The sequence below is a fragment of the Athene noctua genome, chromosome 1 (assembly GCF_965140245.1).
Source record: "Athene noctua chromosome 1, bAthNoc1.hap1.1, whole genome shotgun sequence".
NCBI lineage: Eukaryota > Metazoa > Chordata > Aves > Strigiformes > Strigidae > Athene > Athene noctua.
The window spans coordinates 191,130,589-191,150,581 of record NC_134037.1 but is presented as its reverse complement, the minus strand read 5'-3'; the positions used below and the strand labels follow the sequence as shown (position 1 = coordinate 191,150,581).

The 19,993-nt window shown below is 37.2% G+C and overlaps 1 protein-coding gene across 1 annotated transcript in view; it reads right to left on the bottom strand.

The window, feature by feature from the left end:
* Nucleotides 1-19,993, bottom strand: part of OCA2 (OCA2 melanosomal transmembrane protein) — a 205,040-nt gene that overhangs the window by 112,058 nt on the left and 72,989 nt on the right. Inside the window, exons 10-14 of the mRNA XM_074930224.1 lie at nt 11,090-11,161; nt 10,144-10,209; nt 9,047-9,103; nt 7,908-8,032; nt 4,253-4,391 (exon numbers count right to left, since the gene is read on the bottom strand). Coding sequence (XP_074786325.1) covers nt 4,253-4,391; nt 7,908-8,032; nt 9,047-9,103; nt 10,144-10,209; nt 11,090-11,161 — 459 coding nt within the window. The remainder of the gene's footprint in view (nt 1-4,252; nt 4,392-7,907; nt 8,033-9,046; nt 9,104-10,143; nt 10,210-11,089; nt 11,162-19,993) is intronic.

The window sequence follows — 19,993 nt, the reverse complement described above, 5'->3', positions numbered from 1 at the left end:
GCTCATGACGTCACTGTCAGAAATCACTGATGGTTTAACAGTTACATGTAGATAATGCTTATCTGAGACAGTGATGAATCGTCTTGCACTATACTCTTTAATGATTACTACATGCAGAGATGGGAAAAATATCTGAAATCAGTCATAAATCCATACATTTTATTTCATAGTCCTAACCTAGGATTTAATTTTTTCTTGAGAAAAGGAATCAGTGAAACATTGACAGTAAGGGTAGGGATTCTACAAATGGATTAAAAGTTTTAACAATCTTGTATCTAGCAATAGAAATATATATATATTTTGATATATAGATATATCCACAAATAGCCTAGTAAACTACGGGAATCTTTTTCACAATCTGCCAGTGCTTGAAATACCGTTACAGATTCATGTATAGAATTTTCTCTCTTCCATTTTTCAGAATTATCTACTTTTGTTCATAAATTTTTGGTAGCACAACTTTACATGAAATATAATCAACTAACATCACATCATGTTAAATTTCAGCATGAAGGCGGAAAGTTTCCAAAAGGCAGAACAGGAGAACCTGATGGCTCTTCATTTTCCAGGGAATTCCAGTTAAGTGACAGGAAGAACACTGAGTGGGATGCTGAAACCCCAACATTGTCAGCACATATCACGTTAATAGTACAAACTTTACCAGATGCTAACAAAGACAGTAAATAAGAGGATATAACACAGTGGCTAACACATGATAAAACTGCCTTTGCTCTTATCATTACTTCTTTTAGGCAGATTAAAACTAGATACACTAGTGCACACTGTGTTCACAACATTGTTTTGTTCTGGAGATTTATCATGAGCCATTCTCTAAAGAACTTGTAATCACAGTCTAAACTTAGAGCACAAGAAAATTCTGATTTCAAAGGTGTGACTGTAGATATTAGTGAAGTTACCAAAGATAGAGGACTCGATGTTCAACCTTTCTGAAAGCAATGACCATTTCAAATGGGTTCATGTCCTATTCTGCACGTAAAAATGGAGTTCCCGACTTGTGAAGCACATATCTCTTCAAGATAAAAATATAATTTTGCTAACAGTAGCCACACAGTAAGCAGTATTCTGAAGATAATAAAAAATTTTTTTAAAAAAGTCTTATATTCACTGAATGAGTTTTCCATTTGCTATTAATAAATCTTATTTTCCTTCCCTAAAATATTACTTTGTGAAACTTTTTCCAACTCCAACTAAGAATAAGCAAGAGTACAACAAATCTTCCTCTCTTATGCAAACATTCCACTGGTTCCAAGCATATAGGGAATATGTCAGTATTATAAATTAACCACTGCTACAAAGAAAAAATCCTTTTGGCATCCATTTGCATCTCAAGACAAATAAGCAGACTTATCCCTACATTTTAATGAGTAAACTGTAACAAAAAGCTTATTTATTCAAACATACTTTAAATAAAATATTCTTAATATGGCATGAGTTTTCCCCAGAACCTAGGGGAAAAATTTCTCCAGCGCTACAGTAAACAAAGAATAAAGCCTTTCAAATGCTATAATCCAATAACAGCACCCAAAGTAACACGGCTGCACTTCATTTTGTATTGCTATAAAAACCAAGGTTTTCTAAGAAAGTGCAAACGTGTAATATCTTACTAGGCTGCTTTTAGAGGTACAACAGTAAAAATTCAGGAAGACTGGTAAAATTCTCCTCCTGATTGTACCTAATAAAATAGAAAAAACAATCGTCTACATAGCCCAATACACTATTCAGTCTCCTACAGGGGCAGTTACCCAAGTAAGCCTTTATACTATAAAAAATATTGCATGAAGTGCTGATTCCAAAATGCCATTACTGCATTCAAGAACTTTTACCTCTGAAACACTTTTTCTAAAAAAAGTTAAAAATTTTGTTTGGTACAAATATAGCAGACACCCCATGCATTTTAGAGGCAGATTTGGGGTTTATCGTATAACCCTTCCTCACAGAAGCCTTTGCTAGGAGTGTTTCAGAAACAAGATAACAATGTCTATGTTTCTTCTGAATAAAAGGAAGCATGCTGAAGCAGGTGGACAAAATTAGGAATCTCACTATTAGTTCAGCAGAACAGACTGACAGAAGGCAGATGGTTCAGCTCCCTCCCCACCCTCACTCTTGGCTTTATCCAGTTACTCCTGCCAGCACTCTCCCAGGCAAATCTCCTTGGGTGGGGGGTGAGCCCTAAGGAGTGAGGACATAAGCCAGTCCATGCCATTCAGCCTCAGAGCCAATGATGCTCTTTTGCTTATACACATAGATATAACAGTTGGGAATATAGGAAAGAAGCAGTACAAGCCCCATGGTCCTGTGTGGAATCTGATCTATTTTATTATGTTCTTATTTCTGTGATGCAACAAAAGGTGTGAAAACAATCCAGAGTGAAAACATTTGTAAAGTTTTTGTGCTTGTTTCAAATACAGAATTTGCTTTATCACATTTGCTAGAGTATTTATACATCTCAGTCCTCCTAAAATTATCAATAATTATCAATATCTCATTCAAGAGAAATGTAAAATTGTTTCCTCTCAACGTTATTGCTTAATTGCTTCCCATGTTTACAGCCACTTCTAAAGGTTCTACAGAGATTATGAGTTTCTGAATATTTAGGAAAATTACCTGCATGGCAGGTGCTAATTATTCCTTCAGAATAGAACGTTTAAATAGTGGCACAGATTTCATATTTTAAAATGTAAAATTTAGCTAGCAAATCCTTAGCCAGAAATATTACAGAGTCTCCAAAGTCATCACCCAAACAAATCAATTGCAGGACATTTCAAATATTTTGAAGGTAAGCACTTATTAAATACTATGAACTTTCAAAGACATTTTCCAGCCTGGGCAGTATTCAATTCAGTTAATTAGAAGACATCGGGTTTTGGTGCAGCAATAGAAACATAACTGACTACAAATTAAAAAATGTAGAGTTTTATACTACAATGCCCTCATCCCACTTGCACAGGTATTTTTCACACTAGCCCATACACTACATTGAATTCCTTTAGATTTATTTATTTATTTATTTAGATTTATTTATTTATATATTATTTATATAAATATTTATATATTTATTATGACACCTGGCTAAAACAGAAAACACATGCCTGGTGATCCCACAGACCTGCCCGTTACATTACTGCCCCTTCCATCGTGCTGCTTGGTGGTGGTGGTGCAGGGGCAGGAGGAGGGCAGAGCTACCCCACTCCAGGAGGGCCTGGCCCTTGCATTCTGAGCAGACTGCCTCCCTGCTGCCCCTCAACACACCAGAGATGAGTGGTGCACCAAGGGATACTGGGGAGCACAGTGTCAGAGACAGGAGTGGGATTTGATGCTCCCCTGTTCGGGGGAGGCAGGGATAGCTGGAAGCAGGGAAGACTCACACAAACATGAACTGCCTGCAGTGGCTATGTCTGTCCACGGGGGAGAGAGGGCCATGTGGGTGGGAGGAGATGGTGGGACTGGGACAGTTCTGCTGACAGGTGTCTGGAGTCCTGCAGCCCCACCCAGCACCAGTGACCATAGCCTTCCCTTTGGCACCAGTCACCCAGCAAAACGAAACGGCAGAAGAGCCCAGTGCTGGAAGTTAAAATCTGTCATTGCAGCCTGAGGATACCAAAATGTTGGCAGGAGGTGGGAGCCAGCTGCAGCCCGTACTGCATGGGAGAAGCCTCCTCTCTCATCTCACCACCACATCTCCTTGGACTGTGACTGAAAGACAAAGTCTCTGCCTGCAGCAGAGTCATGTATGGCATGAGTCTACGGGGCAACGCAGCCTCTCACGTTGTGGGTTTTGCATATGACAAGTATTTCTGGTTTCAGAAAAGGAACTGAATTGTCTCAATTTATTTAACTTTTGAGAGAAAGCCTATTCTAAATATGTTTGGAGTTTCATCTTCATTTTCTCATTTTTCTTTTTTTCCAACTTACTGCCTTCTCTTTATCCCCTCCATTGTTTTGCTTCCTTCTTCACTTTGCCATTGATAATGAAATCCTCCCCACCACCACAAAAAAATTTTAAAAAGGGAAATGGTATTCTCAGTCTGTGTCAAACAGTCTATTCTTCACCACAGTTTTGTCCCCAAAAGATCACTCTATTCTGTCTGATCATCCTACTAAGAAAGAAATAGTGTGGCAGAAAAAGTGGATTCTGTTCTGTTTATGTTGCTGTCTGGGGAAAGAGGGTTCAACACTGCATAAGTCAATATCAGTACTTAATTTTAGTAGCCAAACAGCTTGCAGTACATACCTTCTTTCTCAGCTCCTGGTTTGAGACAATAATCACGTTTGGAGGATCCCCAACAGCTGTGGCAGCTCCCCCAATATTTGTGAAGATTACTTCTGCAATCAGGACATGCCTAGGATCAAGATTAAGTACTTCACAGAGCCTGCAGTATAAAAAGAATGAAATTAACTTCTTACCCTATAACTAAATTATCTTATATCTTAAAATTTATAAAAATTTACAAAATGCAGTCATTTCACTGAAAAATTGCAGGATTTTAAACGTAATATTTTTGTCTGTGTACATTGTTAAAGGTTCACTTGTGCTACATTATATGTACTACAGTAATTATAGCAACATAAATGCAAAAATGAGGTTTTTTACATTTATAATGTAATAATTAATAGTTACAAAATCGATGCATTTTATAAAGCATTTCATTAAAAGTAATCAACTATTATAAGAGTTGGACTACACAGAAAATAGCATGTCAAATTCTTAGTGTCATAGAACTTTTTAAACAATGTTCCCAGGCTACACTGACCTATGGAAAACTATTCTAGACAACCACAGGCTTTGTACTCAGTATGAGGATTGTGCAGGCAACCTATAAGCTGTAAATCATCTATTAAAAACCTCAGTTTTCAGCCTAGGTTTTTGCAGTTTATTCTGTTCCTATTTTTCCCTTTCTCTAAAGCTTGATCATTTCTATTTGTAATACAAGAGTAGAAAATACCCATTCCTCATTATTAAAAAAATCTCAAAATGTTTTTAGCTGTTCAAGAATATTTAATGCTTCTTTAGTAAGATGCTTCTTTAATAAGAAGCATCTTAAAGTGCTCTGGGAAATACTGGGGTTGACTCGGTAACCTCATGATCCATTTCAACTGAGAGCCCACTTACAGTAATCTTCACACAGATTACTTCAACTCACATAAATTACATTTACACAGAGATCTGCACAGTCCACTCATTGCTGAAGTACAAGTTTGACTTTAAACTTTGGCCATGGTATTAAACACTGAAAGTTAAGGTCACACTTAAGCAGTTTGGAATAAGGAACAACTGCTTTCCTGCTTACTGCTTATCAAAACGTTGTTCCAGTGTGTAAAGATGGAGGCCACACTTAAATGATTGCCCCCTCTAACTAGTACAGGAGGGGGGAAGAGTTGGTAGCAAGAATACTTTCTCAAGATTGATTTTGCTGTAGTGCTGTCACGCATTTCCCTGAAGGAAGAATTGAGCTTTACTATTCAGTCTAAGTCTGTATTATTAAAACTTATATTTCAAAAAGAAAAGATTGTATTGTACAAAAGCTTAACTTGATACACTTACACTGTCACCAAGAGTGTCAATTTAAAACAGAAAAAAAAAGTCAGATGACACATACGTCAACCCATAAAAACTCCAGAACAAAATAACTGTGTAAAAGTACACTATTTCCCCAATAGCATAAAATTATGCAGATAAAGGGTACTTTGTAGTACAGCTGGTCCAGCTGTATCAATTGTGGTACAAGATCACAACTATATTTTTAATTTTCTTCATCACTCCTTGATTTCCAAATGTTTCAAAATATAACCTTAACTTTTCTTTAGTGATTCTTTCTTTTTGATGGGCCTATTGATACCTTGAAGAAAGAACCTCTGACATATGCCAAGAAAGCCAAGGCCAAAGTATAAACCCATCAGAATGTGTTAGCTATATGGTAGGATCAAACTTCAGTTTACTTACCCTGATTATATAATTCCCCATGTGAACAACCATTAGCCTTTTCCAGTTCCCAATAACAAATTATCTTGAAAATAAACTATAGCTAAAAATGGGTAGTTATTAATTCTTTTGTCAGCTTACTACAAAATGCAGAGTGAAATAAGTATCATTGCTCTGCGCCTTATTAATGGAAATATAAATCCTTATATCCATAGAATCAGTAGGATTTTCTGCAAGCTTTATCTCCATGGCAATGACAGTACAGTGAAATATAGTGAAGGTGTAAACAAGGGCTGAAGACAATGGTAGTAAGATAAAAACAAACAAAAAATAAAAAATACCCCCTATTTTAAAAATAGGTAAATTATTTGGTTTTATTAGGCAAGACAAAATTTTATTTTAGCTTTGATAGTGATACAGATACAAATATTTCCTGCATAGTGATTTTCCCCTTCTTCAGTGTTGCAAACTCATTTAGTATGAGTTTGTACTTGGTACATTTAGTACTTGGTATACATTTAATATAAAACTCCAGTACTTAAAGGGTGACTACAAAGACAGAGGCTCTCTGTTCACAAAGAGCCACATGGAGAAGAGAAGGGCCAACAAGTACAAGTTGCACTTGGAGAGATTTCATCTCAACATAAGAAAAAAAAAATTTATGGTGAGAATTAACCACTGAAACAACCTCCTCAGGGACATGGTAGAGTCCCCATCACTGAAGGTTTTCAAGACATGACTGAATATGGTGCTAGACAGTCTCATCTAGGCTCTCTTTCCCATGAAATGTTGGACCAGACAGTCTTTTGAGGACCCTTCCAAACTGGGCTACTCTGTGATGCTTTGAAAAAGCATAAATGCTATAATAGCTCTGCCTGTGAACAGCAGTTCATGATGTATTGATGCCTGGATTTCAGTCCATTCCAAATTATAGTTAATTCAAATTATTCTGCAACACAGCTAAAGAAAACTTGGTGTTTAATAGTTCCAGAGCTGCTTACTGCTAGAGGTGAAATTATTGATTGGAGTTAGGCAAAACAATCTCTTTAAAATATAATCAGACAGAGGACAAATGGATCTTTCATTCACGAGCTGTTTTCCAATCTAGAATAAATTCCACTTCCAAAATTGGTTTTTACTGCTTTACACTACATTTAAAAATGGGAGCATATCTAATAGAATTCTGTGTACTTTAATGTGATAATGACTGCAAGCATTACATCACTCGGGAACATTTTAAAAGCACACTAGATCTTTCCAAAACTGTACTGAATTAACCAGGTTTGCCTGGCCAGACACAGGTTAAATTCAGGTTAAACAGTAATATAATCACACATTGATTAAATGTAGTTACAAATCACGTGTTATTAATTTACAGAAATCTGAAGTAATTAAATTCTCTGTTCTCTATTAAAAGTTCCAAATATCTAATCTCAAATTGTAGAATTAACCAGTGGCTGTACCAGTGTCATGATCACCAGCAGGAAGAAAATTCAGAGTCTCATATTCCAAAACAAAGCTTTCATTTTTAAAGTCTATTTTCCACTAGTATTAGAAGGGATAACAACTTCACTATAACATAAATTACATCTAAAATCATACATAGTTATTAGTCAGTCAAGGACAAGGCAGCTTTAATTAAAAAATTCTCCCCGCTTAAGGGAAAAAAATTTCATCTACTAGGGAGCATTTGGTGCAATATGCTATTGCAGTTCAGATAATGGAGACAAACCAGAATAGTTAGCTACCAAGACAGTGTAACGGGCTTCAGATATGCGCTCACTATTAACTCAAAGGGAAAAGGCAACTGATTGAAAACGTTAGCTGTTTACCCTACTACAGTAGGAGTATTTGAAGTTTTGATTTCCATTTAGATGATCAAAAAAGGTCTAAACAAGCATTTTGCACACGTCTGCTACAGATTGCTGGCTAAATGACCAAGCCCAAAACCATAACAATAAAGTACCTTATGGTTACTGGAGTAAAGAGTAGCATAGTAGTAACGTTGTCCAAAAATGCAGAAAGAATTGCAGCAAAGAGGCACAGAAGCGTAATCATGGCCCACACCTTGCCTCTAGAGAATCGATAAGCCTAATAAAACCAAACAAACAGAAACAAAATTAAGAGACTAGATCACTCCAGCTTAGTTTCCAAAAAATGACAGAGAAAGCAACTTCACCAAAGAAGAGGCAACAGTGGGCTCAGTGTATTTATTACTCCATGCACCTCCAGCAGCACCCTCTCCAGTATTAATTTAGCAAGAAAACATTTCATGAAAGTGAGAAAACCTTTCATGCAGAGGAAGAAACAAGTCTGAAGATACACTATGCTCTGCTGCCAGACATAAAGGGGGTATGTGGTAGGAGCAGGGCTGAGCCCCCCATCTTCTGCCTGGATGCCTGGGTATACTAATGTGGCTCAGACCTCCCACCCCCTCCACACACTGGGACACCTTCCACATCCTCAGGGCAGCACTGCCAAGGCTACACAGTCTGGGCATCTACACAGGCAAGGGTTGTGTCCACCCGTGGTTTGTTTAGGGGTTCTGTGTTCAAAGCAATTCTTCTTGTCACTTTTGTTTTCTTTCCACCCTTCTCAAGAAAACTAAGCTTTGCAGCAGGTGAAGGAGTCCCTCACCATGAGTAATACTTGCTTTAAAACCAATCCATCAGAATTACCCTTTTCATGTAATCTTTGATTCTGCTACTGTGAAAAGGTCCGTGGCAATTTTTCATGTGGGATTGTAAATCTAATGATAGTTCCCATATTTTCTCTCTCCCACTGCCAGGCATAAATACAGATTTCAGATACAGTGGAACTGCAGTCCTGACGAAGTCAGTGGAATAACTCAGCTTTATATTGTTCATATGCTTGTGTATCCTACTGGGGGCCTTTACCTTTCTCCTGTAGAAACAGAATTGCCTTAAGGCCTTCCTTTTATTCCTAAGAGATTTTTCAAAATTACAAGTTGACCACTGTCATTGCTAATGTGGTAAGTATACACTGGCCTAAGAAAGGTTCTTCAAAGATAGTGCTTGGTGTAATAGATCTTAAATACTAACCTGGTTAATCCAGTAATAATTAAGAGTACCAAAAGAAGCCTACCTTTACTGCACAGTAGTCAAAGAATCCAGTCTCTGAAAATATGGCCACCAAAACCATCTACCAAAAGATGAAGAAATTGCAACTGAATTATTACACAAAAACCAAAGTGATGTAGTTTGTGATCCTGACAAAAGTCTTTATCTGACAGAGCTTTGAGAATATGATCACCTTCATATTGGGACATCCACTACAGATGCCAGATATCTCTTGTTAATATGTCATATAGTGAAATTTAGTTCTCAACATAAACAGTCTGTAAATGTCGTACTAGCCTGGTTGAATTTTATTTGTAGTGACTAAGTGGGCATCATACATTAAGTACTCAATGTATCTCCCTTATGTTATTAATCAATCAGTATCTTTTCATTCTGCAGTAATGCTCTACGGAGAGCAGAAGATGGCAGCTCCAAGAATAATTTGCATTTTCCCACATTTCTGGGAGGTCTCCTGTCCTTCCATCTTTGCTCCCAACAGGTTTTGTTTGCTTTCTTTTCTGTGGCAGGGAGCAGTGTCAGGAAATAAGAAAAGCTCCGAATGGCAACAAATAATTGCAATTTTGTCTCTGTATATTGTATAATTTGTGTTAGAGTTTAATGGCACTTGGACAACTCTTTTTACCATAAATAGCTCTAGGCAAAGTGATTAAAATAATATATGATTCTAAAATAATCAGATATTTCTCCTCCATTTCTGGTTTGCTTATTTTGTCTCCAAACATAGCACTGACTAAGACAAAGAAAAATATTTTTCCAGCAGAGTATGTTTGAGGATGGCTTTGAGTAAACAAAATTAACAAGTTAAACAAGAGTGATAATACTTGGCACTTAGACAGGTTTATAGACTTCAAGGTTAGTCTAGTATGTTATCAACATGATTTTACAGATTTTTTTTTTTAAATAGAAAAGGATCAACATTTTCAAAAGGCTCCTTCAGAGGTCTGATCATCCTCTTTTTTGATAAACTCCTTAAGGCCCAAATTTTCATCATAACATGTTTCAGTAAAGTAGAATTAACAAAATGTTAAAAAGAAACCCCAAAATTCTATATTGAATGTGATTATTTCAGCATATTTAGAGCAAAAGATATATCTTAGTTACCATTCCAAACAGCAGTGCCAGTGTTTCATAATCAATCCACTCCACCACTTCGACCATACTTGGCCTCTGCAATCAAAAAATACAATTACCAGTGAATTCCATGAAACACCTAACTTGTGATTACCTATGCAATACAAACTCCACTTAATTGATGAACCATTTAAATGAGCTATGATGGAAATTATTAAGTGTTCCTACAAAGTACACAAAAAGGACTCTATTATTACCATTATTACTGTGATTATTATTATTACTACTACTACTATTATTATTACTAATTCAAAATACTACTGGTATCCTAAGTGGGTCATTATCAAAAGTCTACATTTCGTTATTGGGTTTATCTAGTTGGTCTTTAAGTAACACTACAGAAATAAAAGATAACCAAATTATATTGTACACCCCAGTTTCCTGTTTGGTAAGACAACAAGAGCATACCATTTCATCTGTGAACTACCTGGAGGGAATTTAAGGGAACATAACAATGTTGTGGTGACCAGTTACAAGAAAAACCGAGAAAATCAGTCAGAGGTTTCACTAACTATCAACTAAGAGTAAGCAAGGGGGGGAGCAAAAGAATTGGAAGGTGTAAACATGAGGTGCAATTATTCAGGGTAGCTTAAGTATTTCCATTTAGGTCTGCTTGGTAACCTAACATTATTAAAAATAACAGTGTTAAAGTAACTCTGAATTAAGCTGAGAATAGTTGTACTCAGCTTCCTGCAAATCAGAACAAAACAGCATCAACTGACTTTTTTCTACTCTTCTTGTCTATACCTTAGGCTGACTTGTTTTCTCCAAAATGTTTCTCCATCTCAATATCTGCCCTACCATCTCTCTCTCTTAAAAAGCACTGCTCTGTCATGTCTCCAGTCACAACAGGGCAATCATGGAAATTTATATCATACCCAGAAATAAAATGAGCACTTATAGTTTGGTAACTTACCTCCCCAACAATAGCTAAGGTGGCTAAAGCTGCCAAAGAGCCCAGCATTGCTGCAAGGGTCCTGTGAACAATCTGCAACAAAGGGTAAAAATTGATCAGAGTCCTCTAAACATTTTCTTACTATAAAAAAAGAGGAGGGAAAAGTATAAAAATTATGGTAGTTTATTCTTTTCTTTGTTTGTTTGGGTTTTTTTCCTTATTCCACAACACCTCCCCATCAAAAACACCTGCCCAGAGAACAGCTGATTACCTTGCCTCACTATAGCATGTTGTTTAAAAAAAAACAAACCAAAACAAAACAAAAAAAAAAACATGCCTGTGCAAAACCCTGCTAGGAAGTCTCAGCTCTGATCTCAAAGCAGAGAAGGGACTTCACCACCAGTTGCTTCTATTTGTCAGTGGGTGACACAAGAAGGAAAGCAATTAATAAGCAATTTATCTTCCCTAACTTAAGGATCAAAAAGCCTAGTCCTGATGGCTTCCCTTCACAGCCCATGGGAAAGATGCCTGCCCAGGAATTGATCCACCTCATACTTTATAGGTGCTTGTTCATCTCCAATGTCTACGAAGCAATTCCTATGCAAATAGCTCAGAACTGGGGCAGATGCATCCTACAACACACACAGATATACTGGATTTTGAGTTTCCAGGTCCAATTTGTGGTCTGGGGCACAGATAGATCTGTCAACCCTGTGCCCCAGCCTTCTGTCTCTCACACACAGAGTTTTCTACCTTCATAAAGTGTGTTTTTTACATAAGCATTTTCTCTACAAAGTGTTTTGGCTTCCAGAAAGACATATACTTCAGCTAAAAACTGCTGGACACCTTTTCTGCAGTCTCCTCAGTTACTCAAAAGCTGCTTTCACCAGAGCCTTGAACAGTTCTCCTTCATCTCTAATGTTTCTCTAGCATATGAGCAACGCATCTGAAAATAGCAGTCAAACCTCTGATCACAACACAGATATTCATTTAATACTGCAACAATTGCTACAGTATTTGGACACCTGTTCATGTCGATATATCTAATGAATAAATTTTACTTAAAATCCTGAAGGAGAAAATATAAAAGCAACCACGCCCTGAAAATGTGCTTTTTCCTCCAAGCGCTCATTTTTTAGTTATTTAATCCACTATGTCTGGAAGATCACAGATTGTATAAAATAATTCAGTTAAAGTAAGAATGTAATTAATGGAAATCACACCACAAAAGACTGAATCAAATTAACAACACTTATTATTAATGTGTTTAAATATTATTCAGACACAAAGCAGAATTATTCCTGAGAAAGAAATTAGGCAGTCTAGAAATATTTCTTTTGTTGCTAATTTAATAGGAAATATTTTGCTGATAAGAAACAATAGGATGTGGACATCTCAAGGCCCTACCATCTGCTTGTAAAGAAAAAATGAAATATTTGATTTTGGTTTTTCTCCTTGAACACAATTTTTTAACTTTAATGGTAAATAAGCAATTTACCAAATTGCTAGAAAAATAAATACATAGATGAATCATTTAGGAGTCAATAGAAAAATCTGTCTCCTCCTCCTGTGTTTTTCTTCAAAATACACTGGAGAACGACCTATTCATAGTGACAAAGCCGGAGATCAGGCCAAGATTTTTGTGTCTAAATGACCTAAAAGTACATAGCACTAATTACTAATTAAGTCCCACAGAACACCACAAAACCACCAGCTCCCATAGAAATGTGTGTGATGTCGTTGTTTCATCTTTAATCTCCAGTTTCAGAGAATTGATACGAACACCTACGTATGGCCCTTCTGATTCTGCAAAGGTGGGGAGCATTCGATAACATTTGATACTTCTTTGTGGCTGATGACAGGGTACAGCAATTAGACCTTACAGTCTCTCCAGTAAAAGACACGGAGCAGAAATGTCATTTAGGGAAGGAGATCAGCTTCTTATCAGGGCAAAGTTCAAGGGTAAACTACTGGGAAACCCTCAGCTGTCCTCAGATTAGAGGCTTTCTCCTCATCTAATCACCACCTATGTTAGATAGCTCTTTTTCAGTTCTCAGAAAGATATCATGGCTTTTCTGAGATTTTATTTCCTTTAGATTTTTTGCATGGTTCCACATAATCATTTTTGCTGTCACCGTTGTATACTTAATTGCATACATCGGGCTGAATGCATTTTCAGTTTCCAGGAGTTTGCTGTCTCCTGTGGGTGAAATTTGCTTTAATTTCTGCAGAAAGGGGGAAAAAAATTATGTAAAAATGGAGTCATCTGTCAGTTCCTTCAACATGGTGATTTTTCAAGAAGGATATACAGAAGTATATCCTGCAGAATGAACAAAGACTATTCCGGTGAAAAGCTCTGTTACAAAAAACTTGTCAAATGTACAACTCTTCATTCCAGCAAACTATCAAGTGGAAGTTATACAGCAAAGTATAGCCTAGAGAACACACTTCTGTAAACTCTGAGACATGAAAATATTCAAAAGTTGAAATCTGGGGAGGTTTAGGAAAGAATTGATTACTCTTTAATTTTCTTTTCACATAAAGAAAATCCCAAACAAATAATATATTTGTAAAGGCATTTTTTAAAGTTTACAAACGCAGAAATTCAGAAATTTTGAAAGACAGTTCCATCTAACACACATTGGGAGGGCATTATATTAGGTGAAATTCCATTATTATTCTTTTGGAAAATAGTACAGTTCTCCTTCTATGACAAGATGACCCGACTATTGGACAAGAGAAAAGCTTTGAATATTATCCACCTGGATTTTTGAAAAGCACCTGACACAGTTCCCCATAGAATTCTGATAGAAAAACTGGCTGCTCATGGCCTGGATGAGCGAACAGTCTGCTGGGTCAAGCACTGGATGGATGGATGGTCCCAGAGAGTGGTGGTCAATGGAGCTAAATCCAGCTGGTGTCTGGTCACAAGTGGTGTTCCTCAGGGCTCGGTGTTGGCACCATTTCTGTTCAACACCTTTATTGATGATCTTGATAAGGACATAGAGTGTATCATCAGTAAATTCACAAATGACATCAAAGTTAAGCGGGAGTGTCGATCTGCATGAAGGTAGGGAGGGTCTAAAGAGAGACTTGGAGAGATTGGATCAGTGGGCCAACGTTAACAGGATGAGCTTCAACAAGTGCCAGGTCCTGCACTTGGGCCACAACAACCCCCTGCATGGCTACAGGCCTGGGGAGGTGTGGCTGGAGAGCTGTCTGGAAGAGAAGGATTGGGTGGTTCTAGTTGACAAACAGTTGAACATGAGCTGTCAGCGTGCCCAGCTGGCCAAGAAAGCCAACGGCATTCTGGCTTGTATTAGAAATAGTGTGACCAGCACAAGTAGGGAGGTGATAGATAGTCCCCTGTACTCTGCACTGGTGAGGCCACACCTGGAGTATTGTGTCCAGTTTTGGGCACCTCAATACGAGAGAAGTATCGAGGTGCTGGAGTGAGTGCAGAGGAGGGCAACGAAGCTGGTGAAGGGCCTGGAGAACAGATCCTATGAGGAGTGATTGAAGGAGCTGGGACTGTTCAGTTTGAGGAGGAGAAGGCTGAGGGGAGACCTCATCACTCTCTACAGCTACCTGAATGGACATTATAGAGAGGTTGGTGCTGGTCTCTTCTCACAGATGATTAGCGATAGAACCAGAGGGAACAGCTTTAAACTGCAACAGAGGAGGTTCAGACTGGACATAAGAAAAATAATTTTTCACAGACAGAGTGGTCAGACAGTGGAATAGGCTGCCCAGGGAGGTTTTGGAGTCGCCATCCCTGGATGTGTGTAAGGGTCATTTAGATGAGATGTTGGGGGATATGGTGTAGGGGAAGAACTTTATAGAGTAGGGCTGGTGGTTGGACTCGATCATCCCAAGTGTCTTTTCCAACCTGAATGGTTCTGTGATTCTGTGATTCAAAGCCTTTTGAAGCCTGGCTGGAGGATGAGCATCATTTCAGGATGAATCTCAGAGTGTATCCATAAACAAAAGCTCAGGTACAGAATTGAAATAGCTCAGAAATAAACTAACACAGAGATTTAACTCCAGGAAATCTGAGAGATTTGGTGGACTTCTGAATCTAAAAGCATTTTGAAAATTTAAGTGAGAAATCATCTATATTCATCTGATCCTTCTCATGCTTGAGAAAGTGCATACCTTTGTGCAATTCTCTAGTAAGAGAAGACAGTTACACTGAAAGAACCGTGATTAATAATGTTTCTCCTTCAAATAGGAATTGCTTCTAAGTCCACAAATTTAGGTTGGTTGCATCCGTCTGACTGGGTAGACTTTTCATTTTACCAGGTAGGAACAGAAACAGAATGAAACAAAGGGCCAAAAGTTATTTCAGTAGCAAGGGTGACCGAACTCAGGTGCAAGACTCAGTGTAACATGTCCTCATCAAAGACACTGAAGTAGTCAATACCTCTTGTGGATCTTATTATGGTACCTATATTTTCCTCTCTGTTTCAACTCTCTTTTTCAAAATCCATCTCCCAGACCTGATAAACTCTTGCCTGGACCACTGTTCAGCAACACAGTATTCATTCCTTTGACAAAAAACATCACTAAAATTCTTTCCATCCTGAACATCTCCTAACAGCTCTTCTGTCTCATCTTTTATTCTCTCTCCAACTTGCCTCTTATCTGCATTTCTCTTTCCACTCTCTTGCACATAAATACCTGCTCACATGCTCCCATCCTCTTTGGCCCTTCTCATTCTGTCAAAGCCACATGTCAAAGTGACTTTTTATTTTCTTCTCATTCTTTTTTCTTTCATCCCACAATCGGATCCCCACACTTCAATGATTCAGTCAGTTTTAGCACGCTCTGTAAAAGGCACTTATTATAAAAGTTCCTTGCCTTGTTTTTTGGAAAAGTTTCTTAAAAAAACAAGCAATGGCCATTTATACATAAAACGCAGAACAGACAAGGAAGATACAAAGCTTTTAGTCTATCAGTTTGCATGGTAGAGATCCCCACCTTCCAACCTAACTGCAAACTTTATAATCTCTTTGCAGAAGGGGCATCTTCACCACCAACATCATATTTATTTTTGTCTGAAGAATGCCTAGCAGTGCTGACTTAAGGAAACAGCAAAGGATGGTGCTTGACTTTTACAAAGGGACAGTTATCTCAATACAAACTGCTACCAAAAACAATGCAGCCCAGACTTCACTCTTTACAATGCACAACTCAGTCACAGAGCTCACTGATACGGGATATCACTAGGCTGAGAGCTGAAGAGATTTCAAAAAAGGGAACAGATATTTACAGAATTTTATATAAGTAACAAAAATACCCAAAGCTGCAACAATGGAGTCCCTTAAAATTAACATCAACAGTGTAGGTGTGATGATGGCAACATCATAGGGTCATGCTATAGGGTCAATTAGGAATGGACAAAGTTTTGGAAAAACTTCTGTAGCAATCTCATTTCATAATTATCTGCAGAAAGTTTGTGTCATGATTGCCTGCTGTGTGATAAACACTATGTGCTGAATGCTGGTTCTGTATGATCATTTCCATACTCTTAATTCAAGAGTTAATTATAAGGTAAGAAGTGAAAGCAACATAAATCATTTATGCCACAAGTCTTTGTCCTTGATATTAATTAAAAATACACATTTTCAGAGCTATAATGCAAACTGGATTTGGACAACCTAGACCTTCTCCAGGTTTAAATTTCTTTATCTATCTGAAAGTGCTTTGGAATGTTTGCACAGAGTTCATCAAATCTTTCGGTAGACTGCAACAGCATCATTATAAAAATGAATCAAAACTCCAAACTCTTTATCTTGTACAGTGCTCCAGGAGGTAAAAGGAAACTATTTAGAAGCCAACTGAATGGTGACCTGTGTGCTATTTCAGAGCATACATTTCCCAGCTGAAATCCAGAGCATGCATATTTCTAAAATGTGCTTCTGAAGATATTTGATAAATGATACATCACACTAAACATTTTATTACCACAAGTCCTTCTTTATAAGTGATAAATGACAATTGAAAGATGACTGTCAGTGACTTTAAAGCTTCAAATGCAGCCTGAATTAATTTCTTATCCATTTTTTTCTCCAGTGAAGCCTGTTGCATTAAACGGCTTATTTTACTAAGAAATTAATTTTTATTTTATAGAGTGGCAGCATTGCTGCATTTCAACAGGAGGCGGTTATTCCCAACCCTGTAGCCATATATGGGGTTTATGCATTTTCCACCTACCTCCAGAGTAGCTGAGACCTTCCCTATAAAATCAACAGCCAAATCCCTCTTGGACTTTATAAATTCTCTAGATCAATTCTTTATTCTCAGGGGACAAGTAGGGAGAGAAAGGGAGTAAAATTTGCTCTAGGATAGCTTTTTCTCTGCCTTTACATTTTATATCTATTCCTTTTTATGTTTTAATAAGGGTTTACTGGGTTAAAAGTAGATATCCTCAGCAGTAGAAGAGGGTTTTTTCAAAGAAAAAGAGTGTGTTTTCCTAAAGATAATCAAGATAGTATTAGCCTGACTGCCTCTGGAAACATGTTCCTCAGTCAGATTCCTTGATGGAAATTATCATATCATTTTCTGTCACATACTTTATAAATTTTGGTGGTCTGCTTTGCCTTGGACTATTCCAGCTGTTTTAGCAGGATACAGACAAAAATTCAGTCTTTCATATTACATGTATTTGATCCACTTATGGTTTGGAAAATAAATGCCGAAGCCTGAAACTGACATCAGAAGCTGAAATCAAAACTGAAATTTGCAGGGGAAAAAAAAACAAAAAAAAAACCAACAACAACAAAAAAGTGTAATTTAGCTTACTAATTTAGGTAATTTTTCCTACCTCTGTCAATCAACATAACTGAAATTTTAGGCTTATGTTAGAAAACACAAGAGTCAAAAAAAAGCCTTGCAATACTTTGAACTCTGTCCTGCAGTAGATCCACTTCAAAGCTGAATGGCATCAAATTCTTAATTCGTGAAAATTTGCTTTAATACTGGCAAATTGCACAATTTGGATAGAATATAAACCAACAGACTATAAATACAGGATACAGTCAGGTAAAGATGAGATTAGAGTAGCAGAAAAGGAAGGTCAGTGGAGCCAGGCATATTTACCTGATATTCTTCATGCTCACCTATACTAAAGAGAGTCTAACCAAAACAGTTAGCAAAGGCATAGCAACATACCTCCCCATCATCTGGTGGTGGCAGCTAAAGCCTTACCTCCTCACCCTCCTCCCCTCAGTTTGCTCCCTACACAAGCTCTGCAGAAGCAGTTCTGCAGCTTCTTCAGCCACGCAGCAGTCTTCCCCTTACAGGGGATGTCTCTCAACAGCTAGTGGAAAATTAATGCTAACAGAAAATGAATTGCCTTAGAATTACTTAGTTAAGTAATAGCAAATAAATTCTGTAGGGATTTTAAGGAAGCAAAAGGGAGATGGTTGACAGTTTAGAAAATACTGATGCAGTATTCATGGATGAACTAAAGCAGCTCTTGTGGGAAGCATGTAGTGTACAGCTGCTGGAAGATGATATATATCAAGATTCCCAAAGTGACTGCAAGCATCAAAAAAATCAGCGACAGCAGGAACAGCTATTTATATCTTTGTCTGCAAATAAGGACACTATCTATATGTATTCTATAGATACATATAGATAGATATATAGATTCTCATAAAATAAGACTTTATACTGGGCTAAATTTTCAGAAAATCTTATTATTAATCTAATTTTTGTAAGTCAAAATACATTAAAACTGTATCACTGTACATAAGTATGCCTTGCTGGAAACAAACAAGCAAACAAACAAACAAAAAAAAAGAAAAAACAAAAACAAAAAACAAAAAACAAACAACCTGGACAAACAGCTTACTCATTTTTACAAGAATTCAGTGATTCAGTATAATAGTCCTACCATATGCATGAAATATATGCCCAAGATCAGTTAAGAGCACACACTGGAGAGGTCTATCGACTTGGAAACTTTAGCTGTGTATTTTAGTACTAATATGCATTCTTATTAATTGCACAGTAAATGTCTGATCCCTGTAACTGTGAAAATAATATTCCATACACATTCAATAAGCTACAGATAAATTCCCAACCCTAAAAGACTTGGGGTTCTTAAATAGAAACATGAGGTTCTATAGCAAACTCTGTTCTTCCTGAAGAACATCTACACAACCCCATCTATGACATTTGGTTATAACATCCTTTTTTATTCAGATAGTGTGCCAAACTACTTGTCAACATCAGTGGGGAAAGTCATGGTATAAACAACCTTGCCTTATGGAAATGCATAGAAGGCACCAATTTGCCACTTTCTAATTCAGTGTTTCAAAATATAAGATGACGCTACACAAGATGATTATCTTAAATAGAAGGTGATGTTACATGGTATCCAAGACAAGCCTGTGTAAGTTCACTTTCATTCCTACAGTATGTTGACTGAAGAGACCAAGAAACACAAGGCAGGGATATCTTGGTACTTTTGTCTAGGAAAGATAGCCCAGAAATTCTATGATTAAGTAACTACATTAGGTTTCACCAGCTAACATCAATTCTTTCTATATGTAAAACACAATGCATAGTTGGAGAGAGAGACTTAAGGAGATCAAATTATTTTCTGTGAATAAATTATCTGATTAATTCATTTCTCCAAGTTTCCAAGGCATGAAAATATAAGGGTTCCAATAGTCTTGTTCATCTCATACAGTAAGGATATGTTTATCCTTGCAGCATTCAAGGGCTACTTTAACCAGTTAATTCAATGTTCCATATTAGCATGAAGCTTTAGCCTACCCAGTTTCCTCTGCAAATAGCAAGCAGTGATGAACAAGACTTGGAAACCTGGGAGAAAAGCAAACCTGAAGAAAAAAGTGTAGAGTCAGGAAGAAAGAAGGGAAACAGCATTTGTTCAGATGTTGGCCAGAGGATCCA